Source organism: Somniosus microcephalus, chromosome 34 (assembly GCF_052327205.1).
Source record: "Somniosus microcephalus isolate GS21.2 chromosome 34, FLI_Smic_1.0, whole genome shotgun sequence".
Taxonomy (NCBI): domain Eukaryota; kingdom Metazoa; phylum Chordata; class Chondrichthyes; order Squaliformes; family Somniosidae; genus Somniosus; species Somniosus microcephalus.
In genome coordinates this window covers 323,791-343,142 of record NC_141020.1, presented here as the reverse complement: position 1 = coordinate 343,142, position 19,352 = coordinate 323,791, and the positions used below count along the sequence as shown (strand labels likewise).

The 19,352-nt window shown below is 47.5% G+C and overlaps 1 protein-coding gene across 1 annotated transcript in view; it reads left to right on the top strand.

Annotated features, from left to right (window-relative positions):
* Positions 1–3,462: 3,462 nt before the first annotated feature.
* The window catches only part of LOC147096629 (uncharacterized), a 29,491-nt gene continuing 13,601 nt past the window's right edge, over positions 3,463–19,352 (top strand). Inside the window, exons 1-3 of the mRNA XM_085973125.1 lie at positions 3,463–3,555; positions 8,598–8,692; positions 16,299–16,637. Coding sequence (XP_085829251.1) covers positions 3,521–3,555; positions 8,598–8,692; positions 16,299–16,637 — 469 coding nt within the window. The 5' untranslated portion in view covers positions 3,463–3,520. The remainder of the gene's footprint in view (positions 3,556–8,597; positions 8,693–16,298; positions 16,638–19,352) is intronic.

Here is a 19,352-nt window from a genome sequence, read left to right as displayed (position 1 = left end):
GGCACACTGAAGGCAGTGTTGGACTTTGTTATCGACGTCTGCCCTTGTTGACAGTAGGCTCCTGAGGTATGGAAAGTGGTCCACGTTGTCCAAGGCCTCGTCATGGATTTTGATCATCGCGGAGCAGTACTGTATGGCGGCAGCAGGTTGGTAGAGGACCTTTGTCTTATGGATGTTTAGTGTAAGGCCCATGCTCTCGTACGCTTCGGTGAAGGTGTTGACGATGGTTTGGAATTCGGCCTCAGAGTGTGCGCAGACGCAAGCGTGATCTGGATACTGTAATTCAATAACAGAGGATGGGATGACCTTGGATCTGGACTGGAGGCGACGGAGGTTTGTTCTGTAGATTAGCTCCTCTCAATCTTCTCTGCTCCAAGGAGAACAACCCCAACTTCTCCAGTCTATCAACGTAACTGAAGTCCCTCATTCCTGGAATCATTCTCATAAACCTTTTCTGCACCCTCTCTAAGGCCTTCACATCCTTTCTAAAGTGTGGTGCCCAGAATTGGACACAGTACTCCACTTGGGGCTGACCCAGTGTTTTATATAGGTTCATCATAATTTCCACACTTTTGTACTCTATGGGCTGGATTTTGTGAATGGAGACGTGCTGGAGGCGGGACTGCTGCTTGTCGGGTCTCAGTCCCACCTCCATCATGTTCTGGCCAACTAGTGGGATTTTCCCCTGATTGACCTTGTTAAGCCCGCCCTGCGGACTCAGCAGGCCAATTAGGGGGAAGTCACTGACAGAGCACATCAACGTCTGACGTGCCATCTGTCAAGACTTCTTGAAAGAAGAAATGTCAGCATTTGACAGCTCTGTGAAGCTGTCAAACACTGACATTCTGTGTGGTTTGATGAGTCCTGTGTTCAGGACTCATCAAACCTTTCAACTTTGTAGAAAGCAGATGACTGTTGGTTCAGAGGATCCAAGAGCCAGTCTGTGAAATCTACAGCGAAGATGTCGGGACTCCGGAACCACCGCGGCTGAAGGCTGTAGGCAGAAACAAAGGTAAGTGAACATTTTCTAACACTTAACACTCACATCACATACTTACCACTCCACACTTGCACCCATCGCTCACCTCTACATCTCACTTTCAGGCCCCTCTGACCCCCGCAGACCTCCTATTCGACGCCTCCAACCTGGCGGGGTTCTCCGAGGTCGGGAAGCCTTCACCTGAAAAGGTAAAATGGGACTAATCCTTTTTTCTGCCTGTTAACTAACTACCTGTTAACAGGCAGTTAAAAGAATTTAATCCCTTTCCCGCCTCGAAAAGACGGGACCCGGGGCAGGACGGCTTCCCGCCTCCTGGCAAAAGGGCACGGAGGCGGGATGGGGGTGGCTTTGCCATCCGCCCTCACTTTCTGCAACTTTACCGCCAGTCCTGCCTCCATCCTCTTTTTGAGAAAACATAATTTAGACAACTAAAAACTGTAAATAAACCAATAAAACTTCAAATAAACCTTAATAATCAAATTAAAATTTGGTTCTCCAGCCCAATTAAGCACTCCAGTCCCCGCGGCGCCCACCGGTCACGAAAGTGATCTAGCGCGCCGGCGGACACCGCGTGCTCCAGCTCTAGGGCCACCCGGGCGCGAACATGGCCACGGAAGAGAGGGAGGCAATCCGGCCGGACGACCCCCTCGACCGCCCGCTGCCTGGACCAATTAATGGCCTTCTTCGCCAGGCCCAGGTGCAGACCCATGAGGAGGTCCTCCGACCTGCCCGCTCCCCTCCGCACCGGGTGACCGTAGATCAAGAGCGTGGGACTGAAGTGCAACCAAAACTTGAGGAGCAGCCCCTTCAAATAATGAAAGAGGGGCTGCAACCTCTCACACTCGATATAAATATGAAACACGGACTCCTCCAGACCGCAGAACAAACATGCGGTCTGGGAGTCCGTGAACCTACTTAAATACCTATTGCACGGGACTGCCCTGTGCAACACCCTCCAGGCCAAGTCCCCAATAGAACAAGGGAGGACTCCCGCATAGAGAGCCCCCCATTGGGGACCTCCGCCTCCGTCGGAAGGTAAAACGGCATGCCACGGCGTGTCCGGACGGCAGGCGAAGATGGCAAAGTGGAAGGTGTGCAGGAGCAGCCCGTACAGGAAACCCCTCCGTGCGGAATGAAAAGGCACGGAGGGTATTTCCTCGAGACAGCTCAAGTTGTGAGGCGCCGGCTCCCGAGGGGGGGGTCGGGGCTGGGCGCCGACAAGGAATTCCGTCCGAACGGGGGAAAGCTCAGACGGGATCGCCCCACACGCCTGAGCCGCCTCAATACACCTAGTGGTGCCGGGGCGCACTTTCGCCTTTATCGACTCGATGGCATCGGCCGCGAGCCGGACGTTTACCCAAGACATGCGCCTCGCCAACTCCTCCGGCGCCATCCAGCCCACTCCTCCGCCATCGAGCAGGTCCCCGACTCGAGTCACCTTGCCAGCCACAGCTCTGCGCTCCGCCAGCCAGCCGAACCTGCGGACGTGGAGGTGCGGATTCCTGAACAGTGGCTCCCGAAGGACAGCCACCATTCCTGTCGGGGGAGAGCTGCGCCTGGAAGCGACCCGGTTCCAAACCCATAGCAGTTCCTGGTAGAAGACAGGCAGCCCCCGCAGGCTGGCACGCGTGCCACCCACTTCCACAAACAGGAGCTGCGTGTCATAATTGAGGCCACGCAGCTGGCGGAAAAAATACGTCGCCAGCGCGCACCATCTTGGAGGAATCTCAACGTACAGGTATCTCTGCAGCGTCTGAAGACGGAAAGTCGCAGCCTGGGTGCGAAGGCACACCAGCGCCTGACCGCCCTCCCTAAGCCAGTCCTGCCTCCATGGGGCTGACAAAATCCAGCCCAACACCTCTATTTACGAAGCCCAGGATCCAGTAAGCCTTTTTAACTGCTTTCTCAACCTGCCCTGCCATTTTCAATGATTTATGCACACATACCCCCAGGTCTCTCTGTTCATGCACCCCGTTTAGGAACCGGGGTTGGTCCCCTGGCTTGATGGTAATGGTATATGCTGGGCCATGAGGATACAGATTGTGGTGGTATACAATTCTGCTGCTGTCACCCAGTAGCCATCTTTTGGTTTGCCATGGTGGTTGAAATACAACTGGCACAGAGGACTGCCACAGAATGAATGCATCGTGACTGCTGCCAGGATACTGGGCATTGGCCTATGGTCACACACCAGCTGTATGTTGAGGAAGTGGAATTCCTTTCAGTTCTGGTACATGGCAGAGTTGACATGAGATGCACGCAAAGCAATGCAGACACAAAGATACCCTAACCCTAATTGCAGATTCGCCGGCGCTCGCGCACGCGCGCGCGCGCGCACACACGCTAGAGCGCGCACGCACACACGCTCGCGCGCGCAAGCTCTTTTTCTCTGACGCTCGCGCGCGAAAACTCGTTCTCGCTCCTCCCTCTCCCTCTCCAATCGGATCACCGCATCCGGCGCACGTGACGGGCTCGGCAGCCAATGGGTAGCCGAGCGCCCCGTATTTAAACGGCGTGGAAATGGCGGTTTGTTATCTTGGGATGGCATTTGATTGGTGAGTGACCGGCGAGCGCGAGGCAAGGGCGGGGCGAGGGACTCCGAATCCTCCGGGAGGCGGGAGAAGCTGGGGAAAATCAAACCCGCCGGTGGGGCGGTGTGGGAGGGGCTGCTGGTATACAATCCTAAAAGGATGCATGAACAGGGAGACGTGCGGTTATGTGTGCAAATCGGTGAAGGTGGCAAGGCAGGTTGAGAAAGCAGTTAAACTTACTGGGCTTCATAGAGGTATCGAGTACAAAAGTGTGGGAATTATGATGTGGCAGTACCACTGGTTGTCCCTTACATTGAGACACATAATTCCCTTTAACTTAACTTACTGTATGTTTAACTTACCTTTTGGGGCTGTTGCCCTTTTAACTTACCTGTTGGGGCCATTGCCCCTTTTGACTCGCCCTAGCGTGCTGACGTCACGTCACGTACAACGTGATGTGCGTGCGCCGGCACAGCCCGGCCTAACGTTTTTGGCCTCAACGGCCTGCCGACGGGGGCGACGCGATCTTCCGCGGCAAGCACCGGCACAGCCCGACGTGCATCACGTGACGCCCTAAGCGTGAGAAACGCGAGCAACGTGATGACGTCATCACGCTCCCCACAGGACTGCGAACTCAGTCCTCGTGGAGTCCCCGCTGGGGCAAGACCTACACCACGGTGCTCCTACAGTCGGCCATCTTACCTGTTGTAATTTGCCTGTTCCTGTAAATAAACAACTTGTTAATAGTTCGTCGAAGTCAAACTCTTATTTAGTGGTGATCTACACGAACTGCTACAATGAACCTTTATTTAAAAAAAAAAAAAAAAAATGGTTTGGCCTCAACTGGAGTATTGTGTCCAATTCTGGGCACCACACTTTAGAACGGATGTGAAGGCCTTAGAGGGTGCAGAAAAGATTTGCAAGAATGGTTCCAGGAATGAGTGGCTCCAGTTACGTGGATAGACTGGGGAAGCTGGGGTTGTTCTCCTTGGAGCAGAGAAGGTTGAGAAGATTTGGTAAGATGCTCAAAATCATGAGGGGTCTGGACAGAGAAACTGTTCCCATTGGCGGGAGGGTCGAGAACCAGAGGACACAGATTTAAGGTGATTGGCAGCAGAACCAAAGGTGACGTAAGAATAAACTTTACGCAGAGTGTGGTTAGGATTTGGAATGCAATGCTTGACAGGGTGGTGGAGGCAGATTCAATCATTGCTTTCAAAAGGGAGTTGGATAAGTACCTGAAAGAAAATTTTTTTATGGGGACAGGGCGGTGCAGTAGGACTAGGTGAAGTGCTGTCAGAGAGCCAGCATAGCCTCCTGTGTTGTAACCATTCTATGAATGATTCTGTGACTGACTTCCCAAATCCACACCAGCAATTTATCAAACAGCTTCTGGATATTGGTTCATAACTCTTCACACCTTCAATAGTCACTGCACAAGGTCCTATCCGCCAATAACATCAGCCCACACAACTGTGGTTAGATTGTAAAAAATAAATTAAAAAATCCATACTTTGCATGGAAAGAGCGGTGCAGGAGTCTGATATCGAACACATTAGCAGCTGGTGGTAATGTAAGCATTCAAAATAAGTCCTTTCCTCAAACAGGACCTGGAATGCCCACACTCGATCAATCATTTCTGGGCCCTTGGGAATCAGCTGGCTGGTGTACAGACCTCCTCCCCCCCCCCCCCCCCCCCCCCCCCCAATAGTTTACTGGGTGAAGGTTACCCTGAAACTGTTCCTGTTTTTTGGTAGTGCTTCCCTTTTTAATAGAGAAATTACTGGGTCAAAAGATCAGGATAATGAAACAGTTTGGGTGGAGGTAAGGAATAATAAGGGGGGAAAAAAACACTAGTGGGCGTAGTCTATAGGCCCCCGAACAGTGGCAACTCTGTTGGACGGAGTATCAATCAGGAAATAGTTGAGGCTTGTAATAAGGGAACATCTATAATTATGGGGGATTTCAACTATCCTATTAATTGGACAAATCAAATTGGGCAGAGCAGCCTTGAGGACGAGTTCATTGAGTGTATTCGGGATGGGTTTATTGAGCAGTATGTAACTGAACCGACCAGGGGGCAAGCAACCTTAGATCTGGTCCTGTGTAACGAGATGGGATTAATTAAAAATGTCCTAGTAAAGGATCCCCTTGGAATGAGTGACCATAACATGGTTGAATTCCATATTCAATTAGAGGGTGAGAAGGTTGGATCTCAAACAAGCGTGCTAAGCTTGAATAAAGGAGACTATGAAGGTATGAGAGTGGAATTGAGTAGAGTGGATTGGGAAAATAGATTAAAGGGTAAGATGATACATGATCAGTGGTGTACATTCAAGGAGTTATTTTACAACTTCCAAAAAATATATATTCCACTGAGAAGAAAAGGGTGTAAAAGAAGAGAGCCATCCGTGGCTAAGTAAAGAAATTAAGGATAGTATTCGACTAAAAACAAGGGCATATAAGGTAGCCAAATCTAGTGGGAGGATAGAGGATTGGGAAAACTTTAAAAGACAGCAAAAAATAACAAAAGGATTGATTAAGAAAGGGAAGATAGATTATGAAAGTAAATTAGCAAAAAATATAAAAACATAGTAAGAGTTTTTATAGTTATAGAAAAAGGGTGGCTAAAGTAAATGTTGGTCCCTTAGAGGATGAGACTGGGAAATTAATGGTGGGAAATATGGAGATGGCAAAAACACAATGAATATTTTACATCAGTCTTTACAGTAGAAGACACTAAGAATATCCCAACACTGGACAAACAGGGGGCTATAGGGGGGGAGGAGCTAAACATGATCAAAATCACTAAGGAAGTGGTACTCGGTAAAATAATGGGACTCAAGGCGGATAAATCACCTGGACCTGATGGCTTACATCCTAGGGTCTTGAGGGAAGTGGCGGTAGGGATTGTGGATGCATTGGTAATAATTTTCCAAAACTCCCTGGACTCGGCAAAGGTCCCGGCAGACTGGAAAACTGCTAATGTAACACCCTTATTTAAAAAGGACAGTAGACAGAAGGCTGGAAACTATAGACCGGTTAGCCTAACATCTGTGGTAGGTAAAATTTTGGAGTCCATTATTGAGACAGTAACAGGACATTTGGATAATCATAATTTAATAGGACAAAGTCAGCATGGTTTTATGAAGGGGAAGTCATGTTTGACAAATTTGCTGGAGTTCTTTGAGGAAGTAACGTATAGGGTGGCTAAAGGGGAACCAGTGGACGTAGTGTATTTAGACTTCCAAAAGGCATTTGACAAGGTGCCACACAAGATTATTGCTTAAGATAACAAATCACGGGATTGGGGGTAATATTCTGGCATGGATAGAGGATTGGCTATCTAACAGAAGGCAGAGAGTTGGGATAAATGGTTCATTCTCAGACTGGCAATCAGTAACTAGTGGTGTTCCGCAGGGGTCAGTGCTGGGTCCCCAACTCTTTACAATCTATATTAATGATTTGGAGGAGGGGACTGAGTGTAACATATCAAAGTTTGCAGATGATACTAAAGATGGGAGGGAAAGTAGTGAGTGAGGAGGACATAAAAAACCTGCAAGGGGACATCGACAGGCTAAGTAAGTGGGCAGAGATTTGGCAGATGGAATACAATACTGGAAAGTGTGAGGTTATGCACTTTGGCAGGAAAAATCGTAGAGCAAGTTATTATCTTAATGGCAAGAAACTTGAAAGTACTGAAGTACAAAGGGATCTGGGGGTCCTGGTGCACGAAACTCAAAAGGTTAGTATGCAGGTGCAGCAAGTGATTAAGAAGGCCAGTGGAATGTTGGCTTTCATTGCTAGGGGGATAGAATATAAAAATAGGGAGGTATTGCTTCAGTTGTACAAGGTATTGGTGAGACCGCACCTGGAATACTGCGTACAGTTTTGGTGTCCATACTTAAGAAAGAACATACTTGCTCTCGAGTCAGTACACGACATACTTGCTCTCGAGTCAGTACAGAGAAGGTTCACTCGGTTAATCCCGGGGATGAGGGGATGGACATATGAGGAGAGGTTGAGTAGATTGGGACTCTACTCATTGGAGTTCAGAAGAATGAGAGGCGATCTTACTGAAACATATAAGATTGTGAAGGGGTCGGATCGGGTGGATGCAGGGAAGATGTTCCCGATGATGGGTGAAACTAGAACTAGGGGGCATAGTCTTAGAATAAGGGGCTGCTCTTTCAAAACTGAGATGAGGAGGAACTACTTCACTCCGAGGGTGGTAGGTCCATGGAATATGCTGCCCCAAAAAGCTGTAGAAGCTACATCATTACATAAATTTAAAACAGAAATAGACAGTTTCCTTGAAGTTAAGGGTTACGGTGAGCGGGCAGGAATTTGGACATGAGTCTAGGTTCGGATCGGTCATGGCCCTGTGGGTAGCAGAGCGGGCCCAGGGGCCGTGTAGCCTGATCCTGCTCCTATTTCGTGTGTCTAATTCTGTTAGATTCAGGAGATGGTTCTGTGATAGTGGATTGGCGGTTAGGATCAGATCAGCCATGATCTTATTGAATGGCGGAGCAGGCTCGAGGGGCCGATTGGCCTACTCCTGCTCCTATTTCTTATGTTCTTATGTTAATGGATCGGAAACGGAATGCATCTGCAGCCATGACCTCGTCCCCAGAGAACATGCCAGAGTTGCAGCAGCCCACGATGAAGAAATGCAAAGCGGCTGATGGAGGGGTGAGTTGCGCAGTAAGAAGCAAGAATCTGCCAATCCTCCGAATACTGCAGCTGTGTATGTGTCTCGTGTAGTGAAGGGTTAACACTACTGATGGTACAAGACATCAGCAAGATTGAAAAGTGCGCAAGGAAACGGAGGTGATCCTGAGCGCCTCTCCACTGTGGAGATGAATGGAGGAAACGTGTAGAATAGCAATCTGAGTTTGGGTGGAGAAGAGGAACGTGGCAGAATTAGAGCTGCGATGCCTGTTGTTCAATCCCCTCCATGCAAAGCCTTATTGTTCTAGGCTTTGTGTTGCTCGTGCTGAAATAAAGCCAGTTAAGGTTTGTGTAAACTCAGTGATAATGAGATGTATTTTTTAAACCCGGTTTAGCTGGCCCTGGTGGAGTTTGGCAGCGGCAGTGTTGCCTGTGATACTACACTCAATAACGATGTCGGGTGTGGAGGCCGAGTGGAGTCTGTGTGGAGGTATGTGATCTGTTTGCTTCAGATTTGGCAATCGACGCAGTGTTTTTTATCATTTTCATGTTCCTTTTACAATCTAATTTAGTTACATGCTGTTGGCCTACCAAGTCCTTGCTGGGACGAGATGCAGTGAAGCCCACTGGGTGCAGCTTAATAGTGCACAGTTTTCCCCCTTTGAACATTGTGCATATCAATGATGAGACTGCCATTGAACATGGCACATGTGCCAAGGGGTGATGTTTCCCTGGGCTCCCCAAAACACATTGGCAATTCTGTTACAGAAAGGGCAAGTTAGTGTGTTAATGCTGGATCACCCAATTCATGGCTAGAATTCCTGAGCCAGGCTCCCTTCCTCGCCTCTCTCCAAATTCCAACATTCACAATGCCACAGCCCACATGCTCGCCCACAAAGGCCAGTCCTCTCAGCTTCCAGCAAGTTGATTGTTTGTTTGTAAAAATTTTCGGCTTGCTTTAAAATCCTTCCCGAGCCTCGCTCCAGCGCCCCTGCCGCCAGTGATCTCCACCCTTGGCCCAGCTGGCCCTCCTGCTGTGTGGTCTCCGGCCGCCCTCCTCCCCTCCAGTTCTCTCTACTGGTGATTGCTACACTCCTGTCTTCTGGGATTCCCTGCCTGGTTCCTGCAACCTTGATGTCTCCCTCTTTCATAAACTTTTCTCTTCAACCCCATCCTAACCCTCAGTTTCCACTTTTCCCCTCTCGCTCAGCATTTCCTTTTTTTTTTAAATCTTAATACTTCCTGAAAATGCTGCTTATAATGTGCTATTGGGAGAGGCTGGGAGCAGGGAAGAGGGGCTGAGTGAAAGGATTTTTGTTGGATGGGGTGATGCAATGGCCCCCTCCCCTCTCCCGGACATGTTTTGAATCTGGCTTAGACTGATGGAATCAGTTCTGTCAAATGATTTTTAGTTCAATAGTCTCGACTCAGTAACCTGTTCAGGTCTACAGCAGAGAGTATTCTGGCAATAATTGACCATTTCATTTGGTGTAACCATGAGACTAGGTCATGGGGTGGGGAGCTGAAGTTGACGAGTGCAGTGCAGGGTGCCTGTGTTGGCCTGGGGCACAGTGGATGAGCTTTGGCACAGAAGGAGGCCATTCGGCCCATCAAGTCCATGCCAGCTCTGTCGAGCAATCCAGTCAGTCCCATTCCCCCGCTCTATCCCTGTAGCCCTGCAAGTTTATTTCCGTCAAGTGCCTATCCAGTCTCCCCTTGAAAACATCGAGTGTCTCTGCTTCCACCACTTCCGTCAGCAGCGAATTCCAGGTCCTCGCCACTCGCTGCATAAAAGAAGTTTTTCCTCACATCCCCCTGTAGCTCTTGCCCAAAACCTTAAATCTGTGTCCCCTCGTCCTTGTACCATCAACTAGTGGGAACAGCCTTTCCCTGTCTAGCCTATCCAAACCCGTCATAATCTTGTACACCTCTCAAATCACCCCTCAACCTCCTTTGCTCTAATGAACACAAATCCAGCTCCTCCAACCTGTCCTTGTAGCTAAGATCCCCCATCCCTGGAACCATTCTGGTAAATCTCCTCTGCACCCTCAAGGGCTTTCACATCCTTCCTAAAGTGTGGTGACCAGAGCTGGACGCAATACTCCAGTTGTGGCCTGACCAGTGCTTTATAAAGATTCAGCATAACTTTTGTACTCTACCTCTATTTATGAAGCCCAAGATCCCATATGCTTTGTTAACCACTCTCTCTCAATATGTCCTGCCACCTTCAGGGACCTATGTATATTAACTCCCAGGTCCCTCTGTCCCTGCACACTCTGTAAAACTGTGGTACAGGAAACTCTTTATCCGGCACCAACAGGACCGGCGTGGTGCCGGTTTAGCAAAGTCCGGATTACAGAGAGGTATAGTTTAAAAGGTACGAGAGCTCTGTACACAGCAACAAATCCAGGCTTCCCTGTTGCTTAGCAACATGTGCAGGACTCTGGCCACAGACCAAGCGTCCCTGTTGCTTAGCAACAAGTGCACGAACCCCAGTTACACAGCCACAGATCCAGGAACTGCCACTAATGAAGTAAAACTTAACTGGCAAAATTCAGGAGTAGGTTCAGGTAAGAGTTTCTCCTGTATTGTGTATATTGCCCCTCTCTGTTCCTTCTGCCAAAATGCATCACCTCACACTTCTCTATTAAATTCCATCTGCCGTTTGTCTGCCCATTCTGCTAACCTTTCTGTCCTGTTGCAGTCGATTTGGTATCATCACTGTTTGCCACACCCCCAAGTTTGGTGTCATTGGAAAATTTAGAAATTCTACTCTCTATTCCAATATCCATGTCATTTACATATATCCAAAAAGCAGTGGCCCAACACTGACCCTTGGAGAACACCACTGTCTACCATCCTCCAGTCTGAAAAGCTGCCATTTACCACAACTTGCTGTTTTCTGTCCTTAAGTCAATTCCTTATCCAAGCTGCCACTGACCCACCTATTCAATGAGCCTCAATTTTGGTAACCAGCCTTCTATCTGCACCACCCAGTGAGCGCACAGCCACGTCTTGTCCAGGCTGCTAACCCAGTTCCTATGTGTTGCTGTAGGGCAGCACTGACTCATGGTGCCCAACAAAAGGCCCCATTTACTTGTGCTACTTTGAAAAGCGAATTCCTTATCCAAGCTGCCACTGACCCACCTATTACATGAGCCTCAATTTTGTTAACCAGCCTTCTATGTGGTATTTTGTCAAACACCTTCCATAAATCCATGCTGACAACATCCATTGCATTCCCTTCATCGATCCTCCCTGTTACTTCATCAAAAAATTCAATTAGTTTAGTCAAACACGATCTGGTGTTCTCTCCTTTAATTTGCTTAAAACTCTGCAAGTGCCTGTTAATTTTTTCCTTGATTATTGTTTCTAAAACTTTTCCCACCACTAATGTTAAACTGACCAGCCTGTAACATAAAAACATAGAAGATAGGAGCAGGAGTAGGCCCTTCGAGCCTGCTCTGCCATTCAATGAGGTCATGGCTGATCATCCAAATTCAGGACCCTGTCCCTGCCTTCTCCCCATATCCCTTGATCCCTTTAGCCTCAAGAAATATATCCAATTCTTGAATATATTTAATGAACTGGCCTCCACTGCCCTCTGTGGCAGAGAATTCCACAGGTTCACCACTCTCTCTGGGTGAAGAAATTCCTCCTCATTTCAGTCCTAAATGGCTTACCCATTATCCTTAGACTATGACCCCTGGTTCTGGACTCCCTGGCCATCAGAAACATCCTTCCTGCATCTAGTCTGTCCAGACCTGACAGAATTTTATAGGTTTCGATGAGATCCCCCCTCAATCTTCTAAACTCCAGTGAGTATAAGCCCAATCGACCCAATCTCTCCTCGTATGTCATTCCTGCCATCCCAGGTATCAGCCTGGTGAATCTTCGCTACACTCCCTCCATGGCAAGAACGTCCTTCCTCAGGTAAGGTGACCAAAACTGCACACAATACTCAAGGTGCGGTCTCAGCAAGACATCCTTGTTCTTGTACTCGAACCCTCTTGCTACGAAGGCCAACATACCATTTGCCGCCTTAACCGCCTGCTGCACCTGCATGCTTACCTTCAGCGACTGGTGCACAATAACACCCAGGTCTCTTTGCACTTCCCCTTCTAATCTATTGCCATTCAAATAATGTGCCTTACTGTTTTTGCCACCAAAGTGGATAACCTCACTTGCATTTGCCATGTTTCTGCCCAATCACCCAACCTGTCCAAATCGTACTGGAATTTCATGACATCCTCGTCGCAGACTACCCTCCCACCCATCTTTGTGTCGTCTGCAAATTTGGAGATATTACATCCAATTCCCTCGTCCAGATCATTAATATATATTGTGAACAGCTGGGGTCCTAGGACTGATCCTTGCGGTACCCCACTAGTCACTGCCTGCCACTCGGAAAACTACCCATTTATTCCAACTCTTTGCTTTCTGTCTGCCAACCAGTTCTCTATCCAAGTCAATACCTTGCCCCCAATCCCATGTGCCTTAATTTTGCACGCTAATCTCTTTTGTGGGACCTTATCGAAAGCCTTCTGAAAGTCCAAATACTCCACATCCACTGGTTCTCCCTTATCTATTTTACCAGTTACATCCTCAAAAAATTCCAGTAGATTAATCAAGCATGATTTACCTTTTGTAAATCCATGTTGACTTTGTCCGATCCGGTCACTGCTTTCCAAGTGCTCTGCTATTACATCTTTTATAATAGACTCTAGCATTTTACCCACTACCAATGTCAGGCTTACTGGTCTATAATTTCCTGCTTTTTCTCTACCACCTTTTTTGAATAGTGGGGTAACATTAGCTACCCTCCAATCCATGGGTACTGTTCCAGAGTCTATCGAGTTCTGGAAGATGACCAGCACTGCATCTACTATCTCTAGGGCCACTTCCTTAAGTACCCTGGGATGTAGACCATCAGGCCCTGGGGATTTATCGGCCTTCAGTCCCATCAATTTTCCTAACACCATTTCCCTACAAATACTGATTTCTTTCAGTTCCTCCCTCTCATTAGACGCTATGTTCCCTGGCATCTCTGGGAGGTTATTTGTCCTCCTTTGTGAAGACAAAACCAAAGTATGTATTTAGTTGGTCTGACATTTCCTTGTTTCCCATTATAAATTCCCCTGATTCTGACTGTAAGGGACCTACACTTGACTTCACCATTCTTTTTCTCTTCACATATCTATAAAAGCTTTTACAGTCAGTTTTTATGTTCTGTGCTAGCTTACTCTCATATTCTATTTTCCCTTTCTTAATTAATCCCTTTGTCCTCCTTTGTTGACTCCTAAACTGCTCCCAATCCTCAGGATTATTGCTTTTCTAGCCAATTTATATGTTCTCTCCTTGGATCTTATGCTATCCCTAATTTCCCTTGTTAGCCACGGTTGAGTCACCTTTTTTGTTTTATTTTTACGCCAAACTGGGATGAACAAATTCTGTAGCTCATCCACTCGGTCTTTGAATGTTTGCCATTGCCTATCCACCGTCAACCCTTTGAGTGCCATTCCCCAATCAATCCTACCCAACTCGCTCCTCAGACCATTGTAGTTTCCTTTATTTAAATTGAGGACCCTTGTCTCTGTGTCAACTACTTCATTCTCCATCTTAATGAAGAATTCGATCATATGATCGCTCTGACCCAAGGGGCCTCGTACAACAAGATTGCTAATTAATCCTTTCTCGTTACATAATACCCAGTCTAAGATGGCCTGATCTCTGGTTGGTTCCTCAACATATTGGTCCTGGAAACCATTCTGTAAACACTCCAGAAATTCCTCCTCCACAGTATTGTTACTAATTTGGTTGGCCCAATCTATATGTAGATTAAAGTCACCCATGATGACTGCTGTGTCCTTATTGCACGCTTCTTTAATTTCCCTTTTCATGCCATCCCCAACCTCCGCCTTACTGTTTGGAGGTCTATATACCACTCCCACTAATGTTTTTTCCCCTTAGTATTTCTCAATTCTACCCATACAGATTCCACATCAGAGCTAATATCCTTCATTACAATTGTATTAATCCCTCCTTTAACCAGTAGTGCTACCCCACCTCCCTTTCCTTTTTGCCTATCTTTCCTGAATATCGAATACCCCTGGATGTTGAGTTCCCAGTCTTGGCCATCCTTGAGCCACGTTTCCGTAATCCCAACCAAATCATACTCGTTTACCTCTATTTCCGCAGCCAGTTCATCCACCTTATTACAAATGCTCCTCGCATTATGACACCAAAGCCTTCAAGCTTTTTTTAACGCTCTTAGACCTATTAGAATTATTATTTACTGTGGCCATGTTTGATTTAAACCATTGATTTCTCTGACTGCCACTTTTGTTTTTCTCCTTCCTATCTTTTGCTTTTATCCCTGTTTTTCCTTTCCTCTGTCTCCCTGCTCAGATTCCCAACCCCCTGCTATTTTAGTTTAAACCCCCCCGAACAGTGCTAGCAAACCTTCCCGCAATGATATTTGTCCTGCTCTGGTTCAGGTGCAACCTGTCGGACTTGTACAAGTCCCACCTTCCCCAGAAGCAGGCCCAGTGATCCAGGAAAGTAAAGCCCTCCCTCCTGCACCAACTCTTTAGCCACGCATTCATCTGCTCTATCCTCCTATTCCTATACTCACTAGCACATGGCACCGGGAGTAATCCAGAGATTACAACCTTTGAGGTCCTACTCTTTAATCTGCTACCTAGCTCCCTAAATTCTTGCTGCAGGACCTCCTCCCTCTTCCTACCTATGTCATTGGTCCCAATGTGAACCACGACCTCTGCCTGTTCACCACCCCCCTTCAGAATGCCCTGCAGCCGTTCAGTGACATCCTTGACCCTGGCACCAGGGAGGCAACAAACCATCCTGGAGTCGCATCTACGGCCACAAATGCCTATCTGTTCCCCTTACGATAGAATCCCCTACCACTATTGCTCTCCCACACTTTTTTTTTTTTCTTCCCTTCCTGAGCAGCAGAAGCACCCCTGGTGCCAGGAAGTTGGCTGTTGCTGCCTTCCCCTGGTGAGTCATCCCCCTCAACAGTATCCAAACTGGTATACCTGTTTGAAAGCGGGATGGCCACAGCCTGCACTACCTGCCTGCTTCTATTGCTCTGCCTGGTGGTCACCCATTTCCTTTCTGCTTGTGCAGCCCTACCCTGTGGCGTGACCAACTCATCAAATGTGTAATCCACGACCCTCAGCATCGTGTGCTCCGCAACCCATCCGTCCGCAGCTCCAGCGCCTCCATATGGCCCGTTAGTAGCTGGATGCATTTCTGGCACACGTGGTCGTCGGACACTGGCAGCGTCCCTGAATTCCCACATAGAGCAAGAGGAGCATAACACGGGGCTGGGCTCTCCTGGCATGACTTACCCCTTTTAATTTTAAATTAATTCAATACCACCAGTTAAAGATATACTCTAGGGTGCTTATTTACCAACTGTCCCCACGACACCACAGACCCAAGAAAATATAAACCACAGAATTTAAGCTTGTAATGTAAAGGAGAAAGAAATACTCACCAGCCAATCACTTAGCTGCTTCCTGGTGACATCACACTTGGGTTACTTTTTGCTTCCCTCTCCCGGAACCTGGATTGGTAAGCCTCTGGTACTCCCTCGCAGGTCCGCCGACTCTCCGCTTTCTCGGGGCTCTGGGCCTTGCTGCTCGCCGCCTCTGGTGCTCCCTCGCAGGTCCACCGACTCTGCTGAATCTCTAGGGCTCTGCTTTCTAAACTGCACCATGTCCTCTTCCACAATGAGACTGACAAAAAATGTTAAGGGGGTATGGACTCGCAGTCCAGCTGTGAAATCTTCTGCCACTCTAGCTGAAGGTAACTGCATGTGTTAATTTCCTCTGGCGTTCCCACTGGGGAAGATGGGAATAATCTGTTTAAACCAGAGGACATGGCATCAAATCTCCAATGCAACTAAAAGGGTTTTAAAACAATCTTTCATCTGTTCAAACAGCAGGCTGGTAATGAGCATTTCTGACTTGTGTGGGGGAACTTGTTCACTGGGTCACTCTACAGACCTGATGCATGCTTTTCCTACCAGGGAATTGTTCATTCCTCTTTAATGCTCTTCATTTTCTTAGTTGCAGCCAAGAAGGCGGCGGCCAAGAAGGCGGCTGCCAAGAAGAAGGCGGTGGCTGCCAAGAAGAAGGCGGTGGCGGCTGCCAAGAAGAAGGCGGCGGCGGATGCCAAGAAGAAGAAGGCGGCGGATGCCAAGAAGAAGGCGGCGGCGGATGCCAAGAAGGCGGCGGATGCCAAGAAGAAGACGGCGGATGCCAAGAAGAAGGCCGCGGCCAAGAAGTTGGCCGCCGCCAAGAGGTTGGCGGCGACCAAGGAGAAGTTGGCCGCGGTCGAGGAGAAGTTGGCGGCGGCCGAGAAGTTGTCGGTGGAGGAGAAATTGGCAGCGGCGAAGTCGGCAGCCAGTAAGTACTGTCTAATGCTCTCAATACAGGGCTTTAACCTGAAAATAGACTGACCTCTCGGGAGGAGCATGGCTCCTAATGTTGTTCAAAAGCATATTTAGAGACAATTAATGTTGAACTAATATTTTAACTCTAATCATCATTGGTGCTGTCCTAAGGAAGTGTTGGGATGGGGGGACAATCTTCACTACAGCCTGCTTATAACGGACATGTATTCTAAGTCCCTGCAGATCTAGTCGGTTTGTGTCCATCTATTCGGTTCAGTAGAGCATGTTTTAACATGATGAAGGGCACTATTGCCTGTTTCATGGCCCATGAACCTCCACTGCATTACTGCAAGTCATTTGTGTCTAAAGGCACTTGACTTCTTTTTATACCAGCAAATTGTTTTAAAGTAACAATGCTCAATGTGGTCTCCTCTACATTGGGGAGACCAAACGCAGATTGGGTGACCGCTTTGCGGAACACCTCCGTTCAGTCCGTAAGGGTGACCCTGAGCTTCCGGTCGCCTGTCATTCCAATTCACCATTCCACTCCCACTCCGACCTCACCGTCTGCGGCCTCTTGCATTGTCTCACGGAAGCTCAGCGTAAACTCGAGGAACAGCACCTCATCTTCCGATTAAGCACTTTACAGCCTTCCGGACTCGCTATCGAGTTCAACAATTTCAGATCATAGCCTCGGGCCCTATTATTTTATCCACACTTTTGGTTTGTGCCTTTTCCTTTTTGTTCTCTCTCCCACATGGCAGCTGTCTCTCACACTGCCAGTGCATTTCACACTTCATCTAGAGCCATTGTCTGTTTCTTGACCTGTCCTATTACCATCTCGTCTCACCTTGAATATCTTAGTCTCTTCTTTCATCCCCTCCCCCATTTCCCAGCCCCCAAACTGCCTTTTAATCTTTCATTTCCTGCCTTTTTTCTCTCCGTTCTGTAGAAGGTTTCGATCCGAAATGTTGACTTTCTCTCTCCACGGATGTTGCCTGGCCTGAGTTTTTCCAGCGTTTTCTGTTTTAAAGTAATATTTCTCTGTCTCTCTCTCTCTGTCTCTCTCTCTCTGTCTCTCTCTCTCTGTCTCTCAGTTCAGTTTCAGTTCAAATGCTTTATTGGCATGAAAGTTTACAGAGAACCATATTGCCAAAGCTTACATAGCAAAAAGGTACAGTTTTCCAACATTCTGTAGGTGTCAATCGATTTTGACATTTGTTGGGTATATACAATATTACTTTTAAACAATATTAATTTTAAACAGTCTTTGTACTTCATTTGGTACGTTCAATATTAATTTTAAACAGTCCTCAGGTTGTGACATGTTGTTACATATTTGGCCCCAAGGTATGGTCTGTCTCCTTCTCCTAGGACTAATCTCAATTTTGACAGATCATCCAATTCCTTGAAATCTGGGGTTGTTTGGCTTAGCTTGTTGAATAATATGTTTCTTGATGTGTTGAATTTTTCGCATTTTAGGAGGAAATGCATTTCTGTTTCAACCTCGCCAGCCAGACATTGATCGCATATTCTATTCTCTCTAGGCTGCCAGGATTTCTTGTATCTGCCTTTTTCAATTTCCAGTTGGTGGTCGCTTAGTCTGTACCTGGTGAGGGTCTGTCTCTGTTTTGTGTCTCTGATGGTCGTGAGGTAGTCTGCCAGTTTATATTCTCTTTTTAGGGCCCGGTAACATTCTAATCTGCTTTGGCTTTCGGTTATTTGGTTCCAATGTTCCAGGTAGGTTTCTTTGCATTGTTTAATGATTTGGTTCACTCGGATTGGTGTTTGGACGGCTGTGTTGGTCTGGGGCTGGTCAGGGTCCGGCTGAGTACTTAGTTTCCGTAGCAGCTGACTCAGGGGACTCTTTTCTGGGTTTAGCTCTTGGGTCTGAAAGGCTTTGAAATGAAGGGTGTCTGGGGAGCTAGATTTGAGGTGATTTAGGAAGTTTAGTGCTCGTTTTTGGATGTTTATTATCAGTGGGTATCTGCCTAGTTCGGCTCTGCATGCATTTGTTGGCGTTTTTCTTTGGGTGCGAAGGATGCTTCGGCAGAATTCTGCATGTAGGGCTTCTATTGTGTGTTTTTCCCATTTAGTGTAGCTTTGGTGATTTAGCGGGCCCCATACTTCACTACCGTACAGTGCAATGGGCAGGATTATGCTGTCAAAAATTTTGAGCCAGATTTTGATTGGGATTTGGATGTTGTAGAATTTTCTTTTTATTGCATATAGGGCTCTTCGGGCTTTTTCTTTTAGTGCATTCACTGCTATGCTGAAGCTCCCTGATGCTGTAATAGTTAGACCAAGGTAGGTGTAGCTCATAGTGTGTCCTATAGTGGTATCACTGAGGGTAAACTGGTATTTGTTTTCCTGACATCTGGGTCTTTTCTGAAAAATCATGATGTTGGTTTTCTTTAGATTTACTGTTAGAGCCCAATTTTTGGCAGTATTTGTCGAGTAGGTCTAGTTGTTGCTGTAATCCCTGTTCTGTGGGAGACAGCAGAACCAGGTCGTCCGCATAGAACAGGGACTTCACTTCTCCATCCAGGAGACGGAGACCTGGTGACTCGCTTTGCTCCAGCATGTCTGCTAATTCATTTATGTATATGTTGAACAGGGTCGGGCTCAAATTGCAGCCCTGCCGGACGCCTCTTCTCTGGGTGAAGAAATCGGTGCGTTTGTCTCCAATCTTGACCCCGCATTTGTTTTTCAGATACATTGATTTAAT